This window comes from Onychostruthus taczanowskii, unplaced genomic scaffold (assembly GCF_017590055.1).
Source record: "Onychostruthus taczanowskii isolate IOZ18803 unplaced genomic scaffold, ASM1759005v1 scaffold5, whole genome shotgun sequence".
NCBI classification, from domain to species: domain Eukaryota; kingdom Metazoa; phylum Chordata; class Aves; order Passeriformes; family Passeridae; genus Onychostruthus; species Onychostruthus taczanowskii.
Genome location: NW_024502568.1, coordinates 18,289,235 through 18,314,059, shown reverse-complemented (window position 1 = coordinate 18,314,059; position 24,825 = coordinate 18,289,235). Strand labels below are relative to the sequence as shown.

The following is a 24,825-nucleotide window of genomic DNA, read 5'->3' as shown; positions in this document are numbered from 1 at the left end:
GATTTTTTTGTTGTTGTTGTTTTTATTTTTTTGGTGTGTGCAGTTTTTCCGTGGAGTTTGTGCAAGCTCAGTTACAGCCATAAGAGTTTTGATAAGAAATATAATATGGGTTGGGTTCCCAGAGTTAAATTTCCACCCTTGAAAATAAATGAAGCTGAGCTTTCCTCTTTCTCCCTCCCCACCACTCTCACCTGCTGGCAAACATATTCTGGGCACCAAAAAGCCCTTTTTTAGCACTTTTAGCAGCCAAACATTATTTTTATTGCTGGCACCACGAACAAACAGCAAACAAACAGGAGACACAGTGAATTCACAGCATTGTGCAGTTAATCCTCCATTCAGCAGCGTATCAAAGCACTTTTGTGCTACTTCTGCTGCGCTTCATCTTCATGAAAGCCACGATTTTTATGGAATATCTCCTTCGCCCCAAACCCGGGGCTCTCGCTCCGCCTTTGGCCAGACCACGGGAGGTTTGTTTCCTCCCACAATGAGGAAAATGGTGTTTTCTGAAACTTCAGAAGGCAGCTGGATATTCACTAAACTGGTTGGGTTTAATTTATTCCTCGTTCAAAGCCTGTAATAGAAATGGTCTCTATAATGGAAATCGCAAATGCTGCAGTACCCCCAAATTTGAAATTTATTTTCTGTGCTCCAGTAGTTTTCCATTCTTCGGCAGCTTTGAGCATCTGCTTGTTTAGTGATTTTGGGGAGGTTCTTAGGCTTTTTAGCATTTCTGCTCTGTAGCACGGCCTTGAGACACCCAGGAGCTCCCTGGTCACACAGAGTTGTACCCACCTCGAATGCTGTGTCCAGCTCAGGGCCCCTCAGGACAGGAAGGACATTGAGGGGCTGGAGCACGTCCAGGGAAGCTGGAGCTGGGGGGGCTCAGCCTGCAAATTCCACGCTTTTGGTCAAACCTTGTCTCAATAGATGGATTGGTCTTCAAAAATGAAATAAACCCAACAGTGGTCTGTAAACGAGGGTGAAGTTGGGGCTGTTCCATCCCTGGCCAGGATGGACACTGGGGCTGGGAGCAGCTGGGACAGGGGAAGGTGTCCCTGCCATGGCAGGGGTGGCACTGGGTGATATTTAAAGGTCTCTTTCAATCCAGACCATTTTGTGATTTGATGTGCTTCAAAGCAAGACCAAAGCGCAACCTTTGAGTAGTGTGACATTCCAGGATCCCAAATACCCAATTAACTGACCCTGAGTCTGTTGGTTACACATCATTTTGCAGGGCATTAGAGACGCACTATTTCTATGAAAATTTAATTTTAAAATGATGGAATAATCTTAATTTAGCAGGATGTCTTCCCTCACGTTTGGCGCACGGTATTGAATCAACAGTTGATGCATTTGATTTATTTTCTGTTGTCAGGAAGGGAGGGCTGTGACTCACAGACACTCAGCACGCATTGGAGTTTGTCTTCTTCTGAAGGCTCTGCTCCAAAATACTGTTACAGTCACTCCCTGTCCAAGGAGGTGATGATTCCCTGTGAAAACTTGGCATTAATTATTCTTCTGACTGTGACAACCATAATGAAACCTATTTTTTATTGAAGAAGTGTAGATCAACATCAGTTTATAATTACATTATCCTTAATAACTGTTCCATGTATTTGCTGGCTCTCCAAAACATGAGTTTGGAGGGAACATGAGTTTTTGGCTGAGATCCAGCTGTGGATGGGTTTTGAACTCGGGGATGTTCAGATCTGTGACTGGGGCTTCTGCCAGTGCTGGCTGGAATTCCCAAGGCCTGCAACCTCCATGTCCTGCAGGGCAGAGCAAGGGGGCCCAGAGCCTGACCCCAGCCCTGTCCTGACCTCTCCCAGCCCTGCGGGGCCACAGCAGCTGGATGAGCCCTGGGATCCTCCTCTGAGCGGTGCCACCTCGGGGTGCAAAGAACCCACCTCAAATCCTGCTTCCCTGCTCATCAGTGGCAGTGCTTTGGGGAAGATGAGGAATCCTGAGGCATAGACAGGCAATCCACTGCCAAATGTACCAAAGGATGGAGCCAAAACCAGTTTGGTGATAGCTGGGCAGAGCACGACGAACAAAAGGGGTTTTGTGGTGATGCGACACAAAGGTGAAGTTGAGTGAAACCTGTCCACAGTTTCAGCCTGTGTGTGGCAAACATCTCGAATCACAAAATCTGCTGGCTTATTTTATCAACAGAAGAGGCTTCCTGCTTAAAAGGTTAGACAGAAATTTAAAAGGCAGCTTGCAATGAAAGCCAAGTTGAGGAAAAGAGAAAAAGAATCCAAGAGGCATCCCTGAGGAGAGGAGAGAGCAGAGCAATGTGGAGCTACTCATGTGTCAAGAACAGATGATCTGCCCATCATAATTAAAGGGAGAGACTTTAAAAAACCCACAAGGAAGCAGGAGGTGCCAGGAAAACTTCAGTGGAGCGGGAGCTGCTGGCTCAGACGTCGGGAAAGGAGGAGATGAGGGGCAGGGAGAGGCAGCTCCCAGCAGGGACAGGCACCCTGAGCTGACACCACTGCCCGGGCTCTGCCTCGCCCTGTGATTAATGGCACGGCACACAAAGCAGGAGCCATCCTCCTAATGCATGTCACAAACTTCATAATTCCGCTTGGAACGAGACAACAGCAAGTTAAATTCCTGGATCACTGTCACCGTGTCACTTACAGAAGGAGTTGCACCGGGGAGCAGTTGGCTATTGGAGTAATTTGAATGGAAATGTCAGTTTTCACAACCTGTGATTTGAGGTGAGTGCCCTGCTATTATACAGCAGCTCTGTCAGGCTGAGTGCTCACTGCCACCTCCCCTCACATCCCAGCCTCCTCCTGCCACCCACTGCCACCAAAAAAATCCACATTTCCTCCTATGCAGCACCTGCAATCCCAGCGAAGAACAGCTTGTGTGGGCGAGCACTCCCTGTGTCTTCCCCTGTCCTGGCCAGATTTTAATCCTGATTTTTTTTTATTCTGGCAAAGATATGTGCTTCAAAACCTCCCCGAAAGAGTGAGCTGTTCCTGAATAAATTGATTAATTGAGACTCACACTGACCTCTGGGTTGTGTCTGAGTAAGGACTTCTGAATATGGTCAATATGTCTTACTACTAAATACTTGCAGGAGTTGCTACAATGAGGTTGTACATGTCTTGTACACTTCTGTGACAGGCTCAGTCAATTCCTAGCACTGCAAGGGGAAAAAAATACTGTGCAGCAGTACCTGTCCTTCAGCACCACCTTTGTGTATGTTATATACACATTTATCCAGGTGCTGTGGTGTTTGAAAGGTCACACATCCACTGCACACCTTGGGCACTGCTCTGCCTCCAGTGACTCAGGAGGAAATGGAGTTAAATCAGCATGCTGGCAAGCAGGAACTCACAAAAGTTTAACTTCAATCACTTAGCATCAGCTTAGTAGGATTTATAAGGATACAAGCACAGTATTCCCTCAATTTTACTAAATTTTTTATCCAGGTGCTGTGGTGTTTGAAAGGTCACACATCCACTGCACACCTTGGGCACTGCTCTGCCTCCAGTGACTCAGGAGGAAATGGAGTTAAATCAGCATGGCTGGCAAGCAGGAACTCACAAAAGTTTAACTTCAATCACTTAGCATCAGCTTAGTAGGATTTATAAGGATACAAGCACAGTATTCCCTCAATTTTACTGAATTTCAGCCTTTGTGAAAGCACCAGAAATGCAAAGAAAATTAAAATTCTGGATGGAGCAGCCACAGCTGCTCTGGGCACCCTGTGCCAGGGCCTTCACACCCTGTGTCCTGGCACTCCATGCCCTGGAAGTTGTCTCTCCAATTGCAGAGCTGACCTAAACCCAATAGAAAATAAAAGCAGGGAACACTAGCTTTGAGAAATCCAGCTCACAGAACGGACCACAGGAGGTGAGAGCCCAAGGGCATCACTGGCACCCCTTTCCAGCCATCCTGCAGGATAACCAGCACCCAGCCTGCACTGGGAAGGGTTTCTCAGGCAGATCCCACACAGGTGACTTAGTCCTACACCTGCAATTTTTAAAAAAGGAGAAAAAATTGAGCTGAGAAATCTCTTGGATGGCAGCTCTTCTTGTGATACTGATACTGAGTGCTGATACTGGAGAGCAGCAGCAATGGGGTGAGTCCTTTGTGAGTTTCTCCTCCTTGGCTCCTTGGATGAGCAGGATGCTCTACTTTAGGAAAAAAAATAAGGTCTGTTGTTCAAAAGCAGAGCTGTGACATCAAGATATTTGGGCTTTGCCATCCTCCCTAGGCAGGAGACAATAAAGAAATGATTTTGCTGTTTATACATTGCCCACAGTGCCACAGACGTTGGGGTATCTGCAGGCAAAGTGAAGCCCAATTACCACTATTATTTTTCCTTTGAAAGGAGTGGTTTCCTGAGTCAGTAAATCCAGGGGTTTTTCTTGTTCTTTCATGCCAAACACAAATACGTCGGGAGAAAACCTCGTCTACAAAAGGTGCAGCGAAAGAGATGGAAAACAAGCCAAATTTAGATTTTTGCCTGCAGGACAATTGACAAACCACGATGCTTTCCTGGCTTCAAAACCGCTCCTTAGATCACAGGTGGTTGGATTTTAAAGGGTAGAAAGCAAAGCTGCCTCTTTCCAGTGTCTCCTCCACAGCCTCCTGACTTTTATGTGTGCCCGAGCAGGGGAGCCTGGATCCTGTTGCAACACTCTGTTGGACTATAAACCAATGATATTTGCTTTACCTGTGCACTATCTTCCATGCAACAAAACAACATTTACATCTGGGATCAATTTGCTTGAAATTAAAGTGCAGCTGCTATATCTCTTCTGCATCAAAAGTGTGGTGTTAAGGCTATAACACACAGACAGTTACACATTACTCGGCATTGTAATATTTAGATTTGTGTCATTTTCCATCTGAGGTAAAAAGCATCTTTAAATAAATGAGTGATCTTAGACTACATATTTTATGGGCTGTGTACTCGGCGAGATGTATCCACATTTGCAACGTGCATGTTCTGAGCTCCAATTGCCAACCGTGTGTTTAGGCCTTGAATTTTAATGCTCCAACAAAAATGTGGTGTTGGGGTAACTGGGGCTGTGTGCCCTGAAAAGTTCTGCTGTGCTTGTGCAAGAGGGCTGGAGGAGTTTTGTGGGTGTTGTCAGGTAAAAGAGAAATGCAGATATGCATTTAAAAAGGGGTGACCTTGACCGAAGTGCAGCTTCCAGGACCTACAAGAAAGATGGAGAGAGATGATTTGCAAGAGCCTGGAGTGCCAGGACAAGGGGCTAAACTGAGAGTAGGTTTAGATTAGATACCATGAACTACAGGGTCAGATGGGATATTGGGAATTAGGAATTGTTCCCTGGCAGGGTGGGCAGGCCGTGGCACAGGGTGCCCAGAGCAGCTGGGGCTGCCCCTGGATCCCTGGCAGTGCCCAAGGCCAGGCTGGACACTGGGGCTGGAGCACCTGGGACAGGGGAAGGTGTCCCTGCCCAGGGGCTGGAACTGAATGGGCTACAGGGTCTCTTCCAACCCAAACAATTCCACGATTCTGTAATTCTGTTAACTGCAGCACACCATTTTCTGATGTCTGGGGACAATTTGGCTCTGAAGTTTCCAGCCAGTTTTACCCAACACTGCTCCCTCTTAGCTCTGTATTTTCATTCCTCCCCATATCACCAAATTCAGCCTGATATTCTCTTATTGTTTTACTGCCACTGGCAAGAAACAATTCAAAAGCCCTAAAAACACTGTCCAGGATAAAAGTTACTGAGCAGAGAGCAGGGCAGCTTAGTGAAATCAAGTTCAATGGTTATGTAGGTCATTTCAAAGAGAGAATATTCTACCTGAAAGCACAGAGTATTGGTTAAAACAAAAAAATGGAAGTGCAGCATTTCCAAGCTATCGCTTCCTCCTGGCAGCTGCAATATTTTGTGTTTCAGTGAAGATAAATCAGATTTTTTTGGTAACAGTCAGAGAGAGGCTGCAGCCTCCGCTGGGCGCTGTTCAACCCCAGCAGATGAGAGGCTGTAGGATCTCTGCATCTTCTGCTCCAGCTTTGGCAAAAAAGGACTTTTCCAGAGCAATCCCGCAGTGGTTGACATGACATAAAGCTGTGAAAGACAGGATGCTGCTCATCCAAAAGAATCAGATTATGTACCTGGACTTTATCCGCTGCCTGGAGAAGAGAGACAACCAATTAGTCCAACACAGCTTCTTTGCCATACCCAGGCTGGAAAACAGATTGAAGGGGTCAAAAACATTCAGAAGGCTCCACATGATCTGACATTTGCCTTGTCACAATTTTCCTGACAGCCAGAAGGTTGGAGGCAGTCTGCTGGTCATCGGGAGCAGCGGAAGGGAAGACTGATTGCCGAGCCGGGCACGGGGAGCTGCTCAATTAACAGCCTGCTCCTCCTCAAAGCAGCCCCTTCTTCAGCAACTCAGGCTGGGTTTAGGCTGCTCATTTTAGAGGATAAACAGGCTGTAAACAGCTGTGGGAGTGAGCAAACATGCCCGGAGTTTCCAGCCTGATATTCCTGTGCAGACAGATGTGATCTCCAAGCTAAGGCACTCGGACGTCCAACCCTCGTTCCAGTCCCATCCTCTTCTGCACTCCATTGTATTTGCACAATAATCTGCTGCACAATGTAGTTTAAAGGCTGCAAAATGCAGACTTCCATGGCTGATAAATCAGTTTCCTTTCAGTTTTTGCTGTTATTTTCCAGGTTGATTTTGGCCCCACTTGAGTAGAACTTTCTGCAGAGTTAATTCTTTGCATGGGGTTTTTCTCAGCCTGGGACGTGAGAGTGGGCACTCACCTCATATCTGTGTAGATGATACAGATACAGATCTATCTATCTATCTATCTATCTATCTATCTATCTACCATATCTATTTCATAGATAAAATCAGGATAGTTTTCTATCTCCCCACTATTCTGTGACAAAATCCCATCCCTTCTGCCACCCACCTGTCAGCCACTGGGAATGTCTGGGGTTCTTCCTCCTCACTTTTTACATAGAAAGTAAAAAGCACAAGAGCTCTGAGATCACGAATTGTATGTCCTAACAAAAATAGGACATTTGGTTAGGCAGAGATTGGGATCCTCTCTCCTAACCCACTTCTCCTGATGTTGCTCCTAACTGCAGGCATGGAGCTCCTGAAGAGGCTGGATCTCCATTCACCACTGGTGGTCACCCTGATCCACTGAGTGGGTGTTTAGGATGATATTTGGATAAAGGTTTGAAAGAACGCAGCCTAAACAAACCTTTCCAGCAGTGGAAATCCAGCCTTGGTTGGATGTTTGGTCAAAGAGGGGTTCCCACCACACTCCCTCCAAATTGATTTATACATTATATATTATTATACACACAGACACTCTGTATAAAAAATGTAGCCTTCTTCACAAAATAAATTTTAAAATATGTAAAACATTACATATTTTAAAATTTATTTCTTGAAAAAGGCTACATTTCAGAAAGCCTTTCAAAACCAGTGAAAGACACAATGGCTCAGCCCCGTGTTAAGGCCAAACTTCTGCAGGTTCTAGATAAAATAAAAGTCATTTTCTGTGTGTCCTCAGCACAGCCCTGACCCTGCTGGGCCCTTTGGCAGCACCAGGTGCCTGTGCTGGTGTCCCTGGCTGCCCAGGGTGAGGCTGGGACATGAGCTCTGCTGGCTCCCTGTGAATTACGGCGCTGGCCCGTGGGGTCACCTCCCTCTGCTCCTCCTCCTGGGGCAGGGGGCACCAGGAGCCAAAGGGGACACAGGGCCGGGCACAGGAGCTGCCTTCCAACCATCCCAGCTGATTACTGAGGCATCATCCACGTTCCAGCTGGGGAACACCAAGTTTGCCATCACGTGCTGTTGGCTCCGTCTGCAAATGATGCTTTGGCATCCAGTAATTCCTGCACCGCCCTGAGCCTCCCGAGGGCTCTGCCCACACAGCTCCAGCCCACCTGCACTTTGGGTGAGGTGCCGACCTGGGTCCCTGATGGGAAAGTTTTCTCTAAGTAAAAATTAAAGTGGCTGTGCGATGAACTTTTGCTCATGAACGTTTTGTTCAGACAGGACAAAGGGATTTTTTTTTCTGGGCACTATGAAGGAATGATTTCCTCCCACCAGTTACTTTGTCATTAACTACTGAAAGGCTGCTTGTGTGCCCATTGCCACCCAAAATTCAACCTGCATTTACCATGCTGATTGAAACCAATTTTCATTGGTATCAAAAGCACGTAAAATATGTTTGATTCATGAAAGCGGAAATAAGGATCGTGTTCGAGGTTTATGCTTCTAAAAATCACTGGTCATAATCAACACTGAACCTTCTGGAAAGGCTCGGCCATGAGAACAAAGCTGTACAATCACAGAATCATGGAATGGATTGGGTTGGGAGGGATGTAAAGCTCATACAGTGGCCATGGCAGGGACACCTTCCCCTGTCCCAGGTGCTCCAGCCCCAGTGTCCAGCCTGGCCTTGGGCACTGCCAGGGATCCAGGGGCAGCACAGCTGCTCTGGGCAACCAACAAAACCAATTTTCCAAAACCTCCCAGGCTGCACCAATGGAAGTACAATGGGTTTTCCTTTCGCTCACCAGAGTTTTAAAGATTTGACTCAAATCTGGATCCGAACCCCCTTGGGGTTCCCACTCCTGAAATCCTGCCGTGGTGCTCCAGCCTTGGATCTGGGCAGGGCTGGGAGGAGCTGAGCGGAGCCGAGTTCCAGATCGGCTGCGATGCCCTACTTTGAAGTGAGAGACAAGATTCCGTGTGGAATTAGGTCACCCCGGCGCCCATCGGAAATGAAAATTACATCATCGCGCGGTGGCTCGTCCTCAGATAAAAGGGCTGCAGCTGTTTCCCTCACCAGCTCCCAGCAGCCCTGCACTCGGGGTCACGCTGAGGGTTATTTTAATTAAACACAACCTCTCCCAGACAGTCTGACCTCGGCCGGTGCCTAAGTTGGGTTGAGCTGGGCAGAGCCCCCACACCGGGCTCGACCCTCATCTTCCTCTCTGTTCCTCCAGCGAGCAGGGGCTCCTCTCTCATCTGCCCTGCTGCCATCTGCAGCGAGAACTTCAGCAGAAAGAAAAGCAATTCCACCTCAAACGAGACCCCCGGCGCTGGATGGGCTGCCCTGGCACCTGGCAGCATCCACAGGCACGGAGCAGCATCCCCTTTATTGCTGACTGATCAGGGAGAGAGCCCAGGAGGAGCCCCCCACGCTCCCATCTCCTCCAGGAAAACTCACGGCAACAAATAAAAAGCCCTGTTTAAAATAACTAAATAAGGCACTTAAAGAGGTTTTAAAAATTGATAAATCCGCGCACGGGTTCGATCTTAATTACTGCCCAGGTGGAATTTTTTTTTTGTCTTCTGGTTTTTTTCAGCTCAAAAAACTCACCCGCCCACGCCAGCCATTAATGAGAAACGTTAAGGGCTCCTTAACAATGTCCTTTCATCAGCCCGAGGTGCTGCCAGCATCCCGCTCACGTCAATTTGCACCTCCTGGTCCAGCTCCTGCATCCCGGCCGCCAGTGATGGAGCGCAGACCCCCGGCTCCGGCCGGGCTGGGCACCTCCTCCGGCCCCAAATTCCCCGGCTCCGGCCGGGGTCAGGCTGGGGAGCAGCCCCGGCTCCCCATTTCCACATCACCCCGCTGGGGAAGCAGCAAAATGAGGCGGCTTCCCTCCCTCAGCCTCCAGCCTGCAGTGGTGGGGTCAAGGATGCTCGTCCTGGATCCCCCCCGGGGGGATAACGGGGAGAGGAAAAGGGGTTTGGAAAAGTGGGGAAGGGAGAGGATTGGTGGCTGGATAAAAACGGTGTGTGGGAAAAATGGGGGTGGGAAGAAGCGAGCACGTGGAGAGGGATGGTTTGAGGGCAGGGGGGGAGAAAAGGTTTTGTGAGGACGTGGGTTCTGGGGGAAAAAAGAGGAGAAAAGAGGGGAAAAAGAAACAAGAGAAAAATAAGAAAAAAAGAGAAGAAAAGAAAAAAGAAAAAAGTAAGGAGAGAAAAGTAAAAAGAGAAAAGAGAAAAAAATAGGGGAAAAAAGAGAAGAAAAGAAAAAAGAAAAAAGTAAGGAGAGAAAAGTAAAAAGAGAAAAGAGAAAAATAGGAAAAAAGAGAAGAAAAGAAAAAAGAAAAAAGTAAGGAGAGAAAAGTAAAAAGAGAAAAGAGAAAAAATAGGAAAAAAGAAAAAATAGGAAAAAAGAGAAGAAAAAAGTAAAAAGAGAAAAAAGGAAAAGAGAAAAAAAAGGAAAAAGTAAAGAGAAAAAAATGAAAAAGAAAAAAGAAAAAATTAAAAAGAGAAAAAAGAAAAGTAAAAAGAGAAAAAGGGAAAAGAGAAAAAAAGGCAAAAGTAAAAAGAAAAAATGAAAAAGAAAAAAGAAAAAATTAAAAAGAGAAAAAAGAAAAAAGAGTAAAAGAAAAAGGAGAAGATAAAAAAAGAAAACTAAAAAGATTAAAAAAAGTAAAGAGGAAAAAGAAGTTTTAAAAAGGGTAAAGAAAAAAAAAGGAGAAAAAAAAATAAAAAAGAGGAATAAAGAAGAAAATCTGAGCAGTGGGAGCACTGCCCCTGCTGCCAGGCACAGAGCCGGTGTGTGTTTGCTCCTCACACCCTGCAGGTTATTGGAAACCCGAGCAGCACAGCCCAAACCTTTGGAGTGGGCAGCCCGGGGCTGGCAGGGAGATTTTCCTTTGTTTTTCCGGAGGAGAGCAGGGCACGGCCCCACAGCTCCCAGCCCTTCTCCGAGGGTAGAAAAACGAGCACAATTAAAGCTGTAAACGCAATTCTTCAAGGGGTTTTGCATTCCTGTAAGGCTCTTATCGGGAAATTATTCTTGAAGTAGTCCCTAAATCTTCCAGGATTCCCCTTGGGATATTGTGCTGTAAGTTTTTAAGGAATTTTCTAAAGGTTTAATAATTTTTTGCATTTTCTTTAAGGAAGCAGCTTTGCAACATCACCTTTCCCAATAAATAACTATGTTAATAGCAAGTCTCTTGGAGCTGGGTGCAACACAATATTTATAGATAAATTTAATTATCTATAAATACATAGATAAAATATACATTTAAAATAGGAGGAAAAATGATTAAAATCTGTGATTTTCCAGAAGAAATAATCATAGCAACATAGAATGGTTTAGGGTGAAAGGGATCTTAAATATCATAATAGTAATAATGATAATAATACAAATAATAATAGTAATAGAAAGAAACAGTAATTTAAAATCACTGCTCATTTCAAACTTAACATAATTTGGAAAGTGATGTGTCCTACCAACAACAGCAATTCCACTGATAAAGAAAATATCAATTATCACTTCAAAAAAGTTCCCGATGCTTGAGAACTGCTTAAAAAAATGAAACGGAAACTCTGAAGGGCCAGATCTTTCTTGCCCCGATCAGATGACTAATTCCTCTAATTCCACAGGCCAGGAAATTCGGGCACACATCGAAAAAGGTCCCCACCACGCCAATGAATCGTTTTTCTGTTCGAGATGCCTCCAGTCTGAGCTCATTACGCTGCAAACCCGGCGTGCATGGAAGTGATCTGTAACAATCCTGAGCCTGGGGCCCTTTTCCATTTGGGATTGATACATGGGGTGGAATCTGCATTTTTCATCGAACAGTACAACCAGTGTGGCTGCAGTTCTGCTGCAAATCCGATGCAGGAAATACAAGAGAGTCCTTCTAAAATATTCCCACTTGCCTTGGACTGCCTGCAGAGCTTGTTTGTAAGGGAAAAAAAAAAAAAAAAAAAGAACCTGCTGCAAAATTCAGTTTCTTCCCTGGTCAAGGGCATCTATTTCATTCTCAATGTAATTCTGCCAAAACAAATATTATTTTTGAATCTTTCATTATCCCTGGCCCTGGGAAGGGCTGGAGCAACGTGCTGGTCTGGGATGCTGCAGGCCAGGACGTGCCAAGAGCGTGGCCAGGCTGGATGGGGGCACTGGCAGGGCAGGGGAAGCCAATTCCCAGGAAAAAAGCACAACGCTGGTGCCAGCCAGGGGGCAGGGGCTGGTTTGTCACATGTAGAGGGTGTGGGGTGTTTCATCAGCTCCAGACATTGTCCTCAACCCCACCCACGGGATGGGCACCCCGGGCATCTCTGGGGGCAGGGAGTGACCCAAACCCAACCCAAACCCAAATCCCTGCACCTCCTTGGCGCTGCATTATTTTATTTTATTACAACTTTGTTTATATACAATATATTTATATATATATATAATTTATCTATCTCTATAATTTGCCTTTTATATATATGTATGTATATATGTACATATGTATACATGTATGCATATTTATGTACATGTACACACACAAACACATGTATTTCACCAGTGCCAGGTGTATTTTCGGGTGCCCGGGGTTATTTCTGTTCCAAGCCCACCCAGACCCCCAAATCCGGGGGGTCCCGGCCCCGCCGCGCCCCCAGCCCCGCGCCGCGCGCCCTCTGTCGGGCAGCGCGCGAACTGCACCGCCTGTCCCCGTCCCTGTCCCTGAATGTCCCTGTCCTTAGCCCTGTCCCTGTCCCTGTCCCTGAATCTCCCTGTCCTTAGCCCTGTCCCTGACCCTGACCGTCCCTGTCCCTGAATCTCCCTGTCCTTAGCCCTGTCCCTGACCCTGACCGTCCCTGTCCCTGAATCTCCCTGTCCTTAGCCCTGTCCCTGACCCTGACCGTCCCTGTCCCTGAATCTCCCTGTCCTTAGCCCTGTCCCTGACCCTGACCGTCCCTGTCCCTGAATCTCCCTGTCCTTAGCCCTGTCCCTGACCCTGACCGTCCCTGTCCCTGAATCTCCCTGTCCTTAGCCCTGTCCCTGACCCTGACCGTCCCTGTCCCTGAATCTCCCTGTCCTTAGCCCTGTCCCTGACCCTGACCGTCCCTGTCCCTGAATCTCCCTGTCCTTAGCCCTGTCCCTGACCCTGACCGTCCCTGTCCCTGAATCTCCCTGTCCTTAGCCCTGTCCCTGACCCTGACCGTCCCTGTCCCTGAATCTCCCTGTCCTTAGCCCTGTCCCTGTCTGTCCTTGTCCCTGTCCCTGTCCCGGAATGTGTCTGTCCCTGCCCTGTCCCTGTCCCTGCCCCTGTCTGTCCCTGTCCCTGCCTGCCCCTGTACCTGCCTGTCCCTGTCCCTGTCCCTGCCCTTAGCCCTGTCCCTGTCCTTAGCCCTGTCCTTGTTGCTGTCCCTGCCCTGTCCCTGAATGTCCCTGTCCCTATCCCTGTTCCTGTGCCCGTCCATCCCTCCCTGTTCCTGTCCTTAGCCCTGCTCCTGACTGTCCCTGTCCCTGTCCCTGTCCCTGTCCCCCTGTTCATCCCTCCCTGTCCCTGTCCCTGTTCACCTCCACCTGTCCCTCTCCATCCCTGACTGACCCTGTCCAAGTCCCTTTCCCTGTCCATCCCTTCTCGTCCCTGCCCTGTCCCCCCCGTGCCTGTCCCTGCTCATCCCTACCTTGTCCATCCCTTCCTGTCCCTGTCCCCCTGTCCATCCCTCTCTGTCCCCTGTCCATCCCTGACTGTTCCTGTCCCACCCATCCACCTCCACCTGTCCTGTCCGTCTCTGACTGGTCCTTTTCCTGTCTGTCCCTTCTTGTCCCTGTCCTATCCCTGTCCTGTCCCCCCGTGCCTGTCCCTGCCCATCCCCTCCTTGCCCCATCCCTGCCTGCCCCTGCCCACCCTGAATCCCTGACCCAGGGCAGGATTTCCCTCCCAAAGTTGGCTGTTTCCCTGGGAAAGGCATTACCTGCCCCAATCCCAGCACTCCCCGTCCCCACAAAAACAAAGTGACATCCCCGAAAAAGCCCAAATACCTGAAAAAAAAAAAACCCACTGAGGGATGCAGATGTGGGAAAGGTTAAAGTTGACATCTGCTGCCGCCTGCTTTTGGTGGCAGCATGCATTAGAGATATAAAGAAATAATAAAATACACCCAAACTGTACATATTATAAGGCCGTATTTTTATCTCGGGGTTCTGGTGACATGTACAAACCACTTGAGCTTTGCTTCTGTGCTTTATATCGCCACGAGAAACCCTTGATAAAAATACAGCTTTATATTGTACAGTGGGGTATAGTTTATTTTCCCCATATATCACACCCTGTGTTTTATTTATAAACAGACCCAAAGACACTTGCACATGCAAAGCAGTTTTTTTATTGAAGTAATTCCGAGGTATCAATAATCCTGCATTAACTAATGCATTGCCACACAATAATTTTTGGGGGGCAGCAATGGCCTTTCTAAAGAGACATCCATGAAAATATGATAAAACACATAAAAAAATCAGTATTTCCATGTTACAATTTACGATTCCCATACTGGAAATTTCAGCTTCTGGTGGCTCGTACTCGCAGAGAACCCTGCTAAAACCACCTCAAAATTTAACTTTAATGTCTCTTGAATCCTTCCAGTGAAGAGGCTACAGGAAATAAAGCTTTGGAAAACAGAGAAACATGGAAATCTGAAGGAAAACTCAAATGATAAAGGAATGTGCTGCTGATAAGGAAACAACTACACTGAGCTTTCAGCATTTTGTCAAATTTGGCTAATCAAACTGCTTATCCAAAATACACAATTTGTCAGGATCATCTCTTCCCCTGCTCTACACAAAAAAGAAAAAAAAAAAAATTCCCATCTCCCTGTCCAAAAAGAAAAGGCAGGAGTAAGGCATTCAACAGCTGCCTGCTTTTGCACAGATCTCACTGTGCTCCCTCAACTCCTGTTCAGGTAAAAAACCATTTTATGCCCCAAACTGGGGAGGGGGAGCTGGGCAGGGGCGGGCAGGGCCCAGCGTGCCAGGCTGAGCCAGACACCTCCTCAGGGGGAAGCTTCCACCTCACATTTGCCACGTCCCTCCCACTCCCTTATCCCTGCTTTAATGGACATTAAAAATAGAACAAAACAGGGCTGGAGATGGGAACAAAATCCATGCACAACAGGCCTGGATCGCTGTAGTCATTCTGCTGTAAAATGTAAAAACAAGAAAGGGCAGCCGAGCTGCCTCCCCCAGGACGCATCCCGCTTTTTTAATATAGTGGTGCCACCACACATTTCACTTTGGATGTTGCATTATATTTATATGTCACTCAAATATTTACCATTTCCCTGAATTCTGCTGGGCGCTCCGAGAGCTCGTTACGAGCCAAGGAGCCGCGGTTGCGCGCCGTGCCTGGTTAGCATCCCCCGGCACGTGCCAGCTTCTCCTTCTGCAGCTTCTCGTGGGACAGCAGCCACTCCTTCATCAGGTGTCCCCCGCCGTAGTTCCCGCTGTCCCCGCTGCTGCGGATCACCCTGTGGCACGGGATGATGATGGGGATCTGCAAAACACCCCAAAAGCCGGGAGGAGCAAAGGGTGAGGACAAGGGGAGCCGGGAACAACGGGAGGTGGCCCTCAGTGCCCTGGTGGGGGTCTGCCACGGGCTGGGCTCCATGGGCTGGGTGTTTTCCAGCCTGAATGATGCTGTGATTCCAGAGTCTGGAATCTAAAAGGCAGCAGCTGTGTGGCATGGGGCTGGCAGGGACACGGAGCTGCCATGTCAGGGCCACGCTCCGGGCAGAGCACAAACCGAGCACCCCTGGAGACCACCCCAGCTCTCAGGAAAAAATAGGCAGGGACAGGAATTTTAATACATAAAAAATGATGTAAAGTCTTTAAAAGGATAAACCTGAGATATTAAATCTCATATATAAAACCTTCCCTGCAGCACCAGGTTCTGCAGTCCTGTGCCAGCTGAGCCCTCCGCACCCAGGGTGGGGAACGAAGCCTCAGAGACCCAAAATGCACATGAAGGATTATTTAAAAATTAAATTGGACACTGGGATGGAACTGCTCCCTGGGGGGATGGGCAGCCCTGGCACAGGGTGCCCAGAGCAGCTGGGGCTGCCCCTGGATCCCTGGCAGTGCCCCAGGCCAGGCTGGACACTGGGGCTGGGAGCACCTGGGACAGGGGAAGGTGTCCCTGCCATGGCAGGGGTGGCTCTGGGATGAATTTTAAGGTCCCCTCCCACTCAACCCATTCTGGAACACCATGGTCCTCAAAAGGCTAGAAGATTTATGGGAAAATATAGATTATTGAGAAGGGATCCCAGTGCCTGAGCTCCCCAGGAGATATTCTTCTTCCTCTAGCACCTCCATGTGCACCCTGGAGAAATTCTCTGGAAGACCAAGGCACTATTTATTATTTAGCAGCAAGTCAATCCAAAATGGGTTGTGAATTTTTAAAACCTCCAACAGGAGAAGTTTGATTCCAACCTAACCAATTTTAAGAACTCTTTTTTTTTTTTTTTTTCCCTTCTCTGCCTTCTACTCCCTATCATTTATAACCACATGACACAGATTCTACAAAATCAATGCCAGAAGTTACATAATGGACTGATAATGCAGAGGAGAACATAAACGTGGGGTTTTTTTTTTTTTAAATTTTTTTATTACAGGTGATTATCATAGCTGAAGTACACACCATAAAAACTGCCATACATCATCTCTAATCACGGGTGTGTTTTGGTAACTGCATAGTAATGGCACTGCAGTGGTGGAGCTGGGACAACAATCGCTCACCCAAAAGGGCAGTTCTCACAAATCCGGGCATCTCAAGTCAAAAACTGTAATTTATTTCTATGTAGACACACAGACAAATTGCACACTTCACCCTCACTTATTTTAATCCCATTTAATCATACAGTTCAAGCTCTGTGGTATATTTGAGCCTGGGATACACAAACCCCAAAGTAGCTCAACAGCTACTGGCCAGACCATAAATTGAGAGGGTTTTTTTGGGGTGTTCTTTCAGTTTACCTAAATAATTTCAGTGCCTGAAATTTAAAATCTTAATCTCAGCTCACATTAAATGAGAATACACATAAGTGCTAATTTTTGATCAGGGTTTAAATAGAAAAAAAGCTTCCAATATCTGCTTTATTTGGAGGTGGCAGTGCCACAAGTGATTAATCCATCTGTGACAACTCCAGTGAATACCAATAAAAGCTTTGCTCCATGCCAAGCCATCCCACAGTAGGTTTATGACTTCTTCAAAGAAATTGGGGGTTTTTTTGCAAGCGTTTTTCTGGTTTGGGGTTTCTCTGCCTTTACACTCCCCGCAGTTCCTGCAGGAGGCTTGGCTTGAGTGACAAAGCCATAATAATACACTGTAAAACATCTCTGAGGTTCATTTGCAATTCTTTAAAAATACACACAGTAAAGCAGCAGATTTTGGTGGCAAGGCTATAAATCTTGGTGGAGAAAAAGAAGAAAAAAGGACTTTATTTTCAGATGTGGGGTCTTGGATGATCCCTGGGTGGGTGCAGGACCTGCTCACAGCACAGGGAAGTGGGGCTGAGCTGTCACCACCAAGCAAACAGAGGAGGTATGAAATTAATGCCACTTTTTCCTTGGCCAAAATAAAGAATTCCACGCTGAGATTGTCCCAACACAAGCACCTATCTGTCACCCTCCACAGCTCTGGATGTAGAAGTGGTACAAAGACCATACCAGCTGTAATTTAAAAATATTGAATATTGCTTCAGTTTGGCTTAATTGTGGTGACAACGTTCAGCCTACTAAAATAATTAAACCTGCTAAAATTTATTAGGGCCCTAAGGACATTTTAGAGGGAGAACTACCCTAGTCTGGAGCTTTAATGCCTCAGCTACATTTAATGTAATTTTTATCAATAACCAAGCAGCTCATAATATTGTAGCACCGCTGAAATCTTCATGCTGTGAAATCTAATTCCTCTCCCCCACGAATCCATCACACACACAGCCCCTACCTCAAACGCTATAAAACTTCCAAACCCAGAGATTTGTCTCCAACAAAAAAATAATATGAAGGAGCCCTCGGATCGATGCCGGAGTCCCTCTGATTCGGGCACCAGCTGAATATTTTCTCCAACTTCGCTTTTGTTCTTCTGGGTAGAGGCCCACAAGGGAAAGAGCTTGTTTTCACTCGCAGCCTCATCAATACCTAAATCCTGGTGAACAAGTGACACTGAGAAGCTGTAATCAATAGCTCCCTGTGCGTTTTTTCTTCTGGTCAAATGGTTCAGCACTACTGACAGCCCTGACACCTGGAACATGATGCTAAATCTTTATCAACAGCCATCTGGGTGAGTGGCAGAACAAGGCTGGGCCGGTCATTAGCGCTCCTGGCGATCTGTGAATAAACCAGCTCCTCCAGAATGCGTTTGTTTAGGGAAAAAAGGTGGGGGAAAAACCCCCTGCCCACAGGATGGATCACTCTGAACTGCTTTTAGGGAATTCTGGTGCTCTGGTTGTTCCCAGTGCTCAGTTTGAGGTGAGGGAACTGTCCCATGGCATGGCTGGAGAGCTGCTGATCTGCCTGGCTCAGCCAGGCCAAAATGGAAACAGCTGAGGGATCACACTGAGACACACTCAGCAAAAAACACTCAGCAAAAAACACTCAGCAAAAAACAGTCTCGTGGTTTGCTCATGTCACAGAATCCCAGACTGGCTTGGGCTGGCAGGGATCTTAAAGATCACCCAGTTCCACCCCCTGCTTGGTCTCCAGCTCCTCCCCAGCAGAAACAAATCCTGTGATGTGACCCAGCGTGGGTCTCAGGTCATCACTGGCCACCAAAGGAAGCAAAGGTATTGGGAATGAAAATAGTAGGAAAAGGTTCTTCCCGCAGAGGGTGCTGGCTCTGCCCAAGATCCCCAAGGAATGGGCACGGCCCCAAGGCTGCCAGAGCTCCAGAAGAGCTTGGGCAGCTCTGCCAGGGGTGCCCAGGGGGGATTTTGGGGGTCTGGGCAGGGACAGGGGTGGGACTGGATGATCCTTGGGTCCCTTCCAGCTCAGGACATTCCCTGACTCAGTGGATGAACACACTGGTACTTTGATGTGTCCACGGTGTTTCAGATCCACCCACCACAATTTTCTCACAAATGCACTACTGCTCCCCCAGTAGTGCTCACATTTTGGTTGAATATCCATGATTTGGCTCAGTGTTATATCCATGATTCAGGATGGATTGGTGCAATATCCTCGGTTTAGGACAGATTGGTACCAGGATCAGGCTGTGCCCCTGGCTGGGGTGAGCCCAAGGACCAGCACAGCTGGAGGGGGCACAAACCCGGCACAGGCAGCTCTGAGTGCTGTGATCAGACCACTGAAGATGTCTTATTTAAAGAACACTCATTTAGGATGGCCTTGGACTAATCAGCCCAACATTCTCCATTTCCCATGAGCTTCTGTGGTTTCTTTTTGATCCTCCTCTACCAGTCTAATGAGATTTTTAATTGAACTTTATGGGTTCCCTTTGAGGACCACAGACCTCGCAATCAGTGTGAACCACAGCAAACTCTGGGAAGTCTCTCCTGTGAAAGGTGAGCCATCCCCACCCTGTCCTGGGCATGAACTGAGGCAGCTGCTGCTGGCACCTCTTCCACCTTCTTGTGAAGCTGAAGGTCAACCCAGGAATTATGTGAAGCAATCCACCTGCAAGGGGAAACCTGTGGAATGCACTCTACCCAAATTAAAGACCAAGCTGTGACTCACAGGAGGAAAAAACGTGCTGGTATCTGGTGGAGGAAGGTGAGGTTGTGATTTTAGTGTTTGAGGGACAGTGTGATGCCCAGGTTATTTCAAAGGGCCCTTCTTCCTGGTACTGCCACCCTCACTCAATCAGGTTTATCACAAATCCATCCTCCACCACACCAGGCTGTTCCAAGCCCCATCCAGGCCTTGAGCACTTCCAGGGATGGGTTTGGACTGAAGGTTTAGACCCTGGGTAGTTGTAGAGCAATCTCTGACCTCCCGTGTTTTTTTCACACTGGTCCTCTCAGTATTTTCTTTAATCAGATTTCTACGAGGCTGCAAGGTGGAGCTGCAAATTGGGTCAGAAAATCTGTTTTCGCAAGAGTTGACGTCTTTATACACAGAAATAACAAAGGTGAGGGTTTTTTTGTTTTTTTTTTGCAGTGCCACATTTTATCTTTATCTTTCACCTCATGCATAAAATCCCTGTGTATTGCACACAGCCAGCCTGCACATGATGGCTCACAGGTGAAGGACCACGGAGACATTTCTGGGGGAAATATCAGGAGCAGTGAACAGTTGCTCACACTCAAGTGCAAAAGGACAATGTGTATGTGTGTTTGCATGAGGAATATGGATGGAATTTCAGATTACCTCCAGGAGATGAGCACTAGCAAAATTGTGGTTTGCGATGGGCAGGACTCTCATTACAGCACTGATTTTTTTTTTTTAATCATCAGCTTTCTATGATGAAATATTGAGGTGGTATTATATTAATACAGCTCCTTTTCCCTACAGCTATACATTATTATCTATAACCATAGCTTAAAAATTTTCTGCTGGGGACAGAAACCACTGCAGCCATGGTATGGGCTGGGAAATGGCAATAATAACTAGGACCCCATTTAAAAAAATTGCAGGAGCTTTGCTGTATATTTTCAGAACTATTTTCATCCTTCCTCACAGGGGAAAAAGCAGGAATTTTCACACCACAACCTGCTGTTACTGCTACTTTGGATGCTGCTGCTCCACTGCAGCCTGAGGGCAAAGCTGGGTACATTTCTAGGCGATAGCAATTACATCTCCTTTTGCACAACACTGGATTGTTATTCTTTGAGAACTGTTTCCTGTAGGTTTGCATTGGATTGCCTTATCTTAATGTACACCAGATTATATTGGAAAGCATTCCATCATATTAAAATAGTTTGTATTGTCAAGTACAATGCGGGGTATTGACAAAACACTGCTGATAGGAACTGCTTCACAGGGACAGCTGATGGATGCTGCAAATAACAGGGTGGGCTCAAAGCTTAACCCCACATGGAACCGTGTGGGTCTCCCAGGATGGGTGCTGCCTGTGGGGAATTGTGGAATGAGATGGGCTCTGAGGCCCCTTCCAACCTGAATTGTTCTGGGTTCTGTGGGTTTAGGGATGGAACAGCTCCTCAAACAGTGCAGGCACACCCAGCTGAGCCCCCAGACCCTCCGAGCCAGGGTGGGGCTGATCCCAACCCCTACTGCACCCACTGAGCACCACAGCAGCTTCACACACCAGCCCAGGTGACTCAGGTGCATAAACACACCCGAAGAGATAAACCCAGACAAAGAAAAGGGAAAACAGACACAGATCACTTAGCATCAGAACATTTTTCCCCCAAATCCACAGGCCTAACCTAGAGGGCTGCTTCCTCCAGATGGTTCAAATTCAGGCAACTCACCTCCAGAATCCCAGACTGGTTTGGGTTGGAAGGGACCTTAAACTCATCCCATTCCACCCCCTGCCATGGTCAGGGACACCTTCCACTGTCCCAGTGACCTTGTTTTCAGAATTGTAGAATTGCATTTATGGCAGAGTGGACGGCTCTCGGATGTTTTTAACACAACCAAAAGCACTCATAATCTGCCAATTTAAGCCCATGTGGAAGGTAAAAGACTTCCCCAACCTAAAAATACGTAAAGAAGTTTGAGAACAACAAACTGTGAGGAGGCTGGTGAGTAACAGAAGCGTTTCTCCTCCCAACCCAACCCCATCAACAGTAGGGCATAAATCACACTCAACCGGGCTGTGCATTTTTGCTGATTAAAAACACTTACTGGCCTTATTCCTCACGGCAGGCCAGTTTTCAGAGCAGATAAATCTAACCTAAGGACATTTAGCCCGCAGAGCTCTCCAAAGCCAGCATCTCCCAGCAGCTCTGGGCTGGAAGGTGCCCGGGACTCACCGGGTTGCTCCTCATGGCTCCCCCCACGGCTCGGGCTGCCCGGCTGTTGCCAGCGAGATCTGCCAGCTGCTTGTAGGAAACTGCCTCCCCAAACTTGACATCCCTCAGCAGGGTCCACAGCACCTGCCTGGTGAAGGAATCTGCGAGGTAGAGGGAGAGAGCATTGCTGGGCTGGAGAAATTAGGATGGAACAGTCAAAAAACCCAACACAAAGCGAGGCTCGATGGCGGTTTTGTGATTTAAACTGGAACAGCCCCGTGCTCTGTCCTGTTCTTGTGCCCTGTATGACTACATTTAAATTCTTGATTATTGCAGAGAGCGCTTGGAGTAACTGATCACTATAAAAAAGGGATTTAAGGCTTTGATTTTCCTATATTTTTAATTTGCTTCGAGTACAATTATCCTGTTAGCTCGCACAATGTGGCTTTTCCCATTAAATTGGCGGAGTATAAATTAGCATAGAGTCAAATTAAAAGGGAAGGAATAAGTGGCTGTACCTATCTGACAAAGGCCTGGCATCTCCAGCTAATTTCCAACTTCAGCTGGGACGTGCCAGAGACGCCCTAGAGCCAGCAAACTCTGAATTATCCTGGCTGACTGCATTTTATAGTGGGGACCCCCGAGCTACTGCTCAGCACTGCACACACTGCCAAGTGTAAGGACTAGCTGTGACCTTGAGTGTCCTGCACATCCTTAATGATACAGGGGCAAAAAAATATATATATATAATGTATCGGCCATTATTTTAATTTTAATTCGGCAGCAAATTGCTTTAAGTGTTCCAACAGCTGAAATAATGAATAAGCAAATGCATTAGGAGAGGATTTCTTTGGCATCTCAGGGTGTTACCCAGCCCTTGCAGGACTGTTTCAAGGAAGGAAAAGGGATAGTCCTGTTTGGATTTGAGTTGGGTTGAACACCTCTTGCTCTTCCAAAGCAAAGAAACAAGCTCTGAAGAGCTGACTCTTGGATAACTTACTGACAGGAGTGAGCTGGTGACTGAAAAAAGGGGAAAAAAAGGAGAAGAGACCCCTTCCCCCAGCTGAGAGCCTCAGCTTCCCACTCTGGCAAAGAAAAAAACTGATTAAAAACATTTTCTTTCTTCACTTGTCAAAAAACACATTGATTACCTTCTGCAGGAAGGTAAATGTGATTTTGTTCTTAAAGGAAACCCATACGGCGTTATGTGTGTGTTAAATAATAAAAATCACTTCTTAACTGAAGGGAATGATAATCACTTCATTGAAAAAATCTGTTTAGTCTTTATTATAACATTAAGCAAATTAAACATCAGCATAATCCAGGTGATACGAGAAAAGGGTCATCAAAGAAATTAACTTTGTTGTTCATTAATTTACATGGATTAGTAGAGGGCAAATAGATAGCAAATCTGCTCTAGTTTTTTATGATATAATTTCAAACTGTACACCATTTGTGGCAGTAGGGTGACTTTGGGGTTAATCAGACTGATTTGTCCTTTTAATTGCTTTCTATTCAAAGAAAATTCATTAGATAATGTTCTCTTCAAAATTCATGAATCAATTTAACTGAAGAAACCACATTAACAGCTTTGGGTTCATTAGCACAAGCAGTTGTGTTACTGGCTGATTGCTACCAGGGTTTCCTTAGGCAAACAGATTTTGTTTACTGTGATTCCTTCAGAAAGGTTTATTTCAAATCAAACTGGTCCTTATTATTTCCTTAACCTGTTTATCTCACACATTTAATCCCGACCTTGGCAGAAGGAAAAGAAGTGAAGAATTGACATTAGTGGTGATCTTGTGTGAGGAGGATGCTGGTTAGGATTGGGACCTCCCTGAAGAAAAAAGAAGATAAAGCTCGACACCATCCCATCCCCTCCCCACCCTCACAGGGAGGAATATTTCCAGATAAATTACCCTGAACCTGTTGTTAATGCCTAAATGCTCACAGGTCCCTCCTACCAACCCACTGGGCCTTAATTCTCCATACAACATGTTAAATCCATGGGGATAATGGAGAGAAAATCAATTTTACTTGAACACCAGCTGTATTGTAACTTTTAACAGTGTAACTGAAGGTGGGAATTAGTCCAAAGAAGGAAAATCATACACTTCTAACTAATAATCATGGAATTATGCAATGGTCTGGGTTGGAAGGGACCTTAAAAATCACTTTATTCCACCCCCTTGCCATGGGCAGGGACACCTTCCACTAAATAATATCTATTATATATTATTTACCTATATCTATATCTGTCTATCTATCTATCTATCTATCTATCTATCTATCTATCTATCTATTTGTATCTAATCTCTAACAAGGATTTTTGGGGTTGGTGAGGGGCTCAGTCCCTCAGGATTCAGGATGGATGTGATATGCAGGATGGGAAGAGCAGGGGGACCAGTGCCAGTCCCTTCCTGTCCCCTCTGTATCCCACAGCCTGATTTTCCACCCTTTTTAATCTCTTTGATTAAGAGGAATTAAAGACAGACTGGTTTTTCCTTCCCCTCAACCCTGATTGCTGGAAATGTTAGTTTTTGTTTGTCGTGTTGGTTTATTTTTGTGGGGTTTTTTTTCCCCTGCTTTTCTTTTTGTTTGTTTGTTTTCCCCCCAGAGTTTTGCAAATGCAAAGACAGTTATAAACACTTGCTCCTCCTCGGCAGCTTTTTCACAGCCTGCCTGGGGTACTGCACAGACAACTTTTTTTCTTGTTTTTTTTCCACTCATTTATTCTCACTGTTATTACTACTAGCAAAAAAAAGAACCCCAAACATTCAAGCACAACAGTTGAAAAATACCCAAATCTGTCTGGAAAACAGCAGCTCCCACCTGAGCCACAAAACTCACACTGGCTCTTGGATCTGGGATGAGCAGGTTCACACTCACACTGCAGAACTTCTCCTGACAACAAATGGTGGAAACCATTAATCCAAGCAGGAGAGCAGGTTTTTAGCAATTTTGAGGCTTCTTTATTGTTAAAGCCATGTTAAACCTGTCACCCAGGTTTAACAGACTGACCTAGCAGGTGATATGTGAAGAGGTAATTTAATAATTTGCTTAACCAATTTTGAGGCTTCTTTATTGTTAAAGCCATGTTAAACCTGTCACCCTACACCAGACTGACCTAGCAAGTGATATGTGAAGAGATAATTTAATAATTTG

General features: G+C 46.4%; 1 protein-coding gene across 2 annotated transcripts in view; it reads right to left on the bottom strand.

Moving 5' to 3' along the window:
- Positions 1 to 14,138: 14,138 nt before the first annotated feature.
- MGMT (O-6-methylguanine-DNA methyltransferase) overlaps positions 14,139 to 24,825 on the bottom strand; it is a 134,960-nt gene continuing 124,273 nt past the window's right edge. For both annotated transcript variants that reach the window (XM_041415580.1, XM_041415581.1), the window contains exons 5-6: positions 21,682 to 21,821; positions 14,139 to 15,284 (exon numbers count right to left, since the gene is read on the bottom strand). In XM_041415580.1, coding sequence (XP_041271514.1) covers positions 15,141 to 15,284; positions 21,682 to 21,821 — 284 coding nt within the window. In that variant the 3' untranslated portion in view covers positions 14,139 to 15,140. The remainder of the gene's footprint in view (positions 15,285 to 21,681; positions 21,822 to 24,825) is intronic.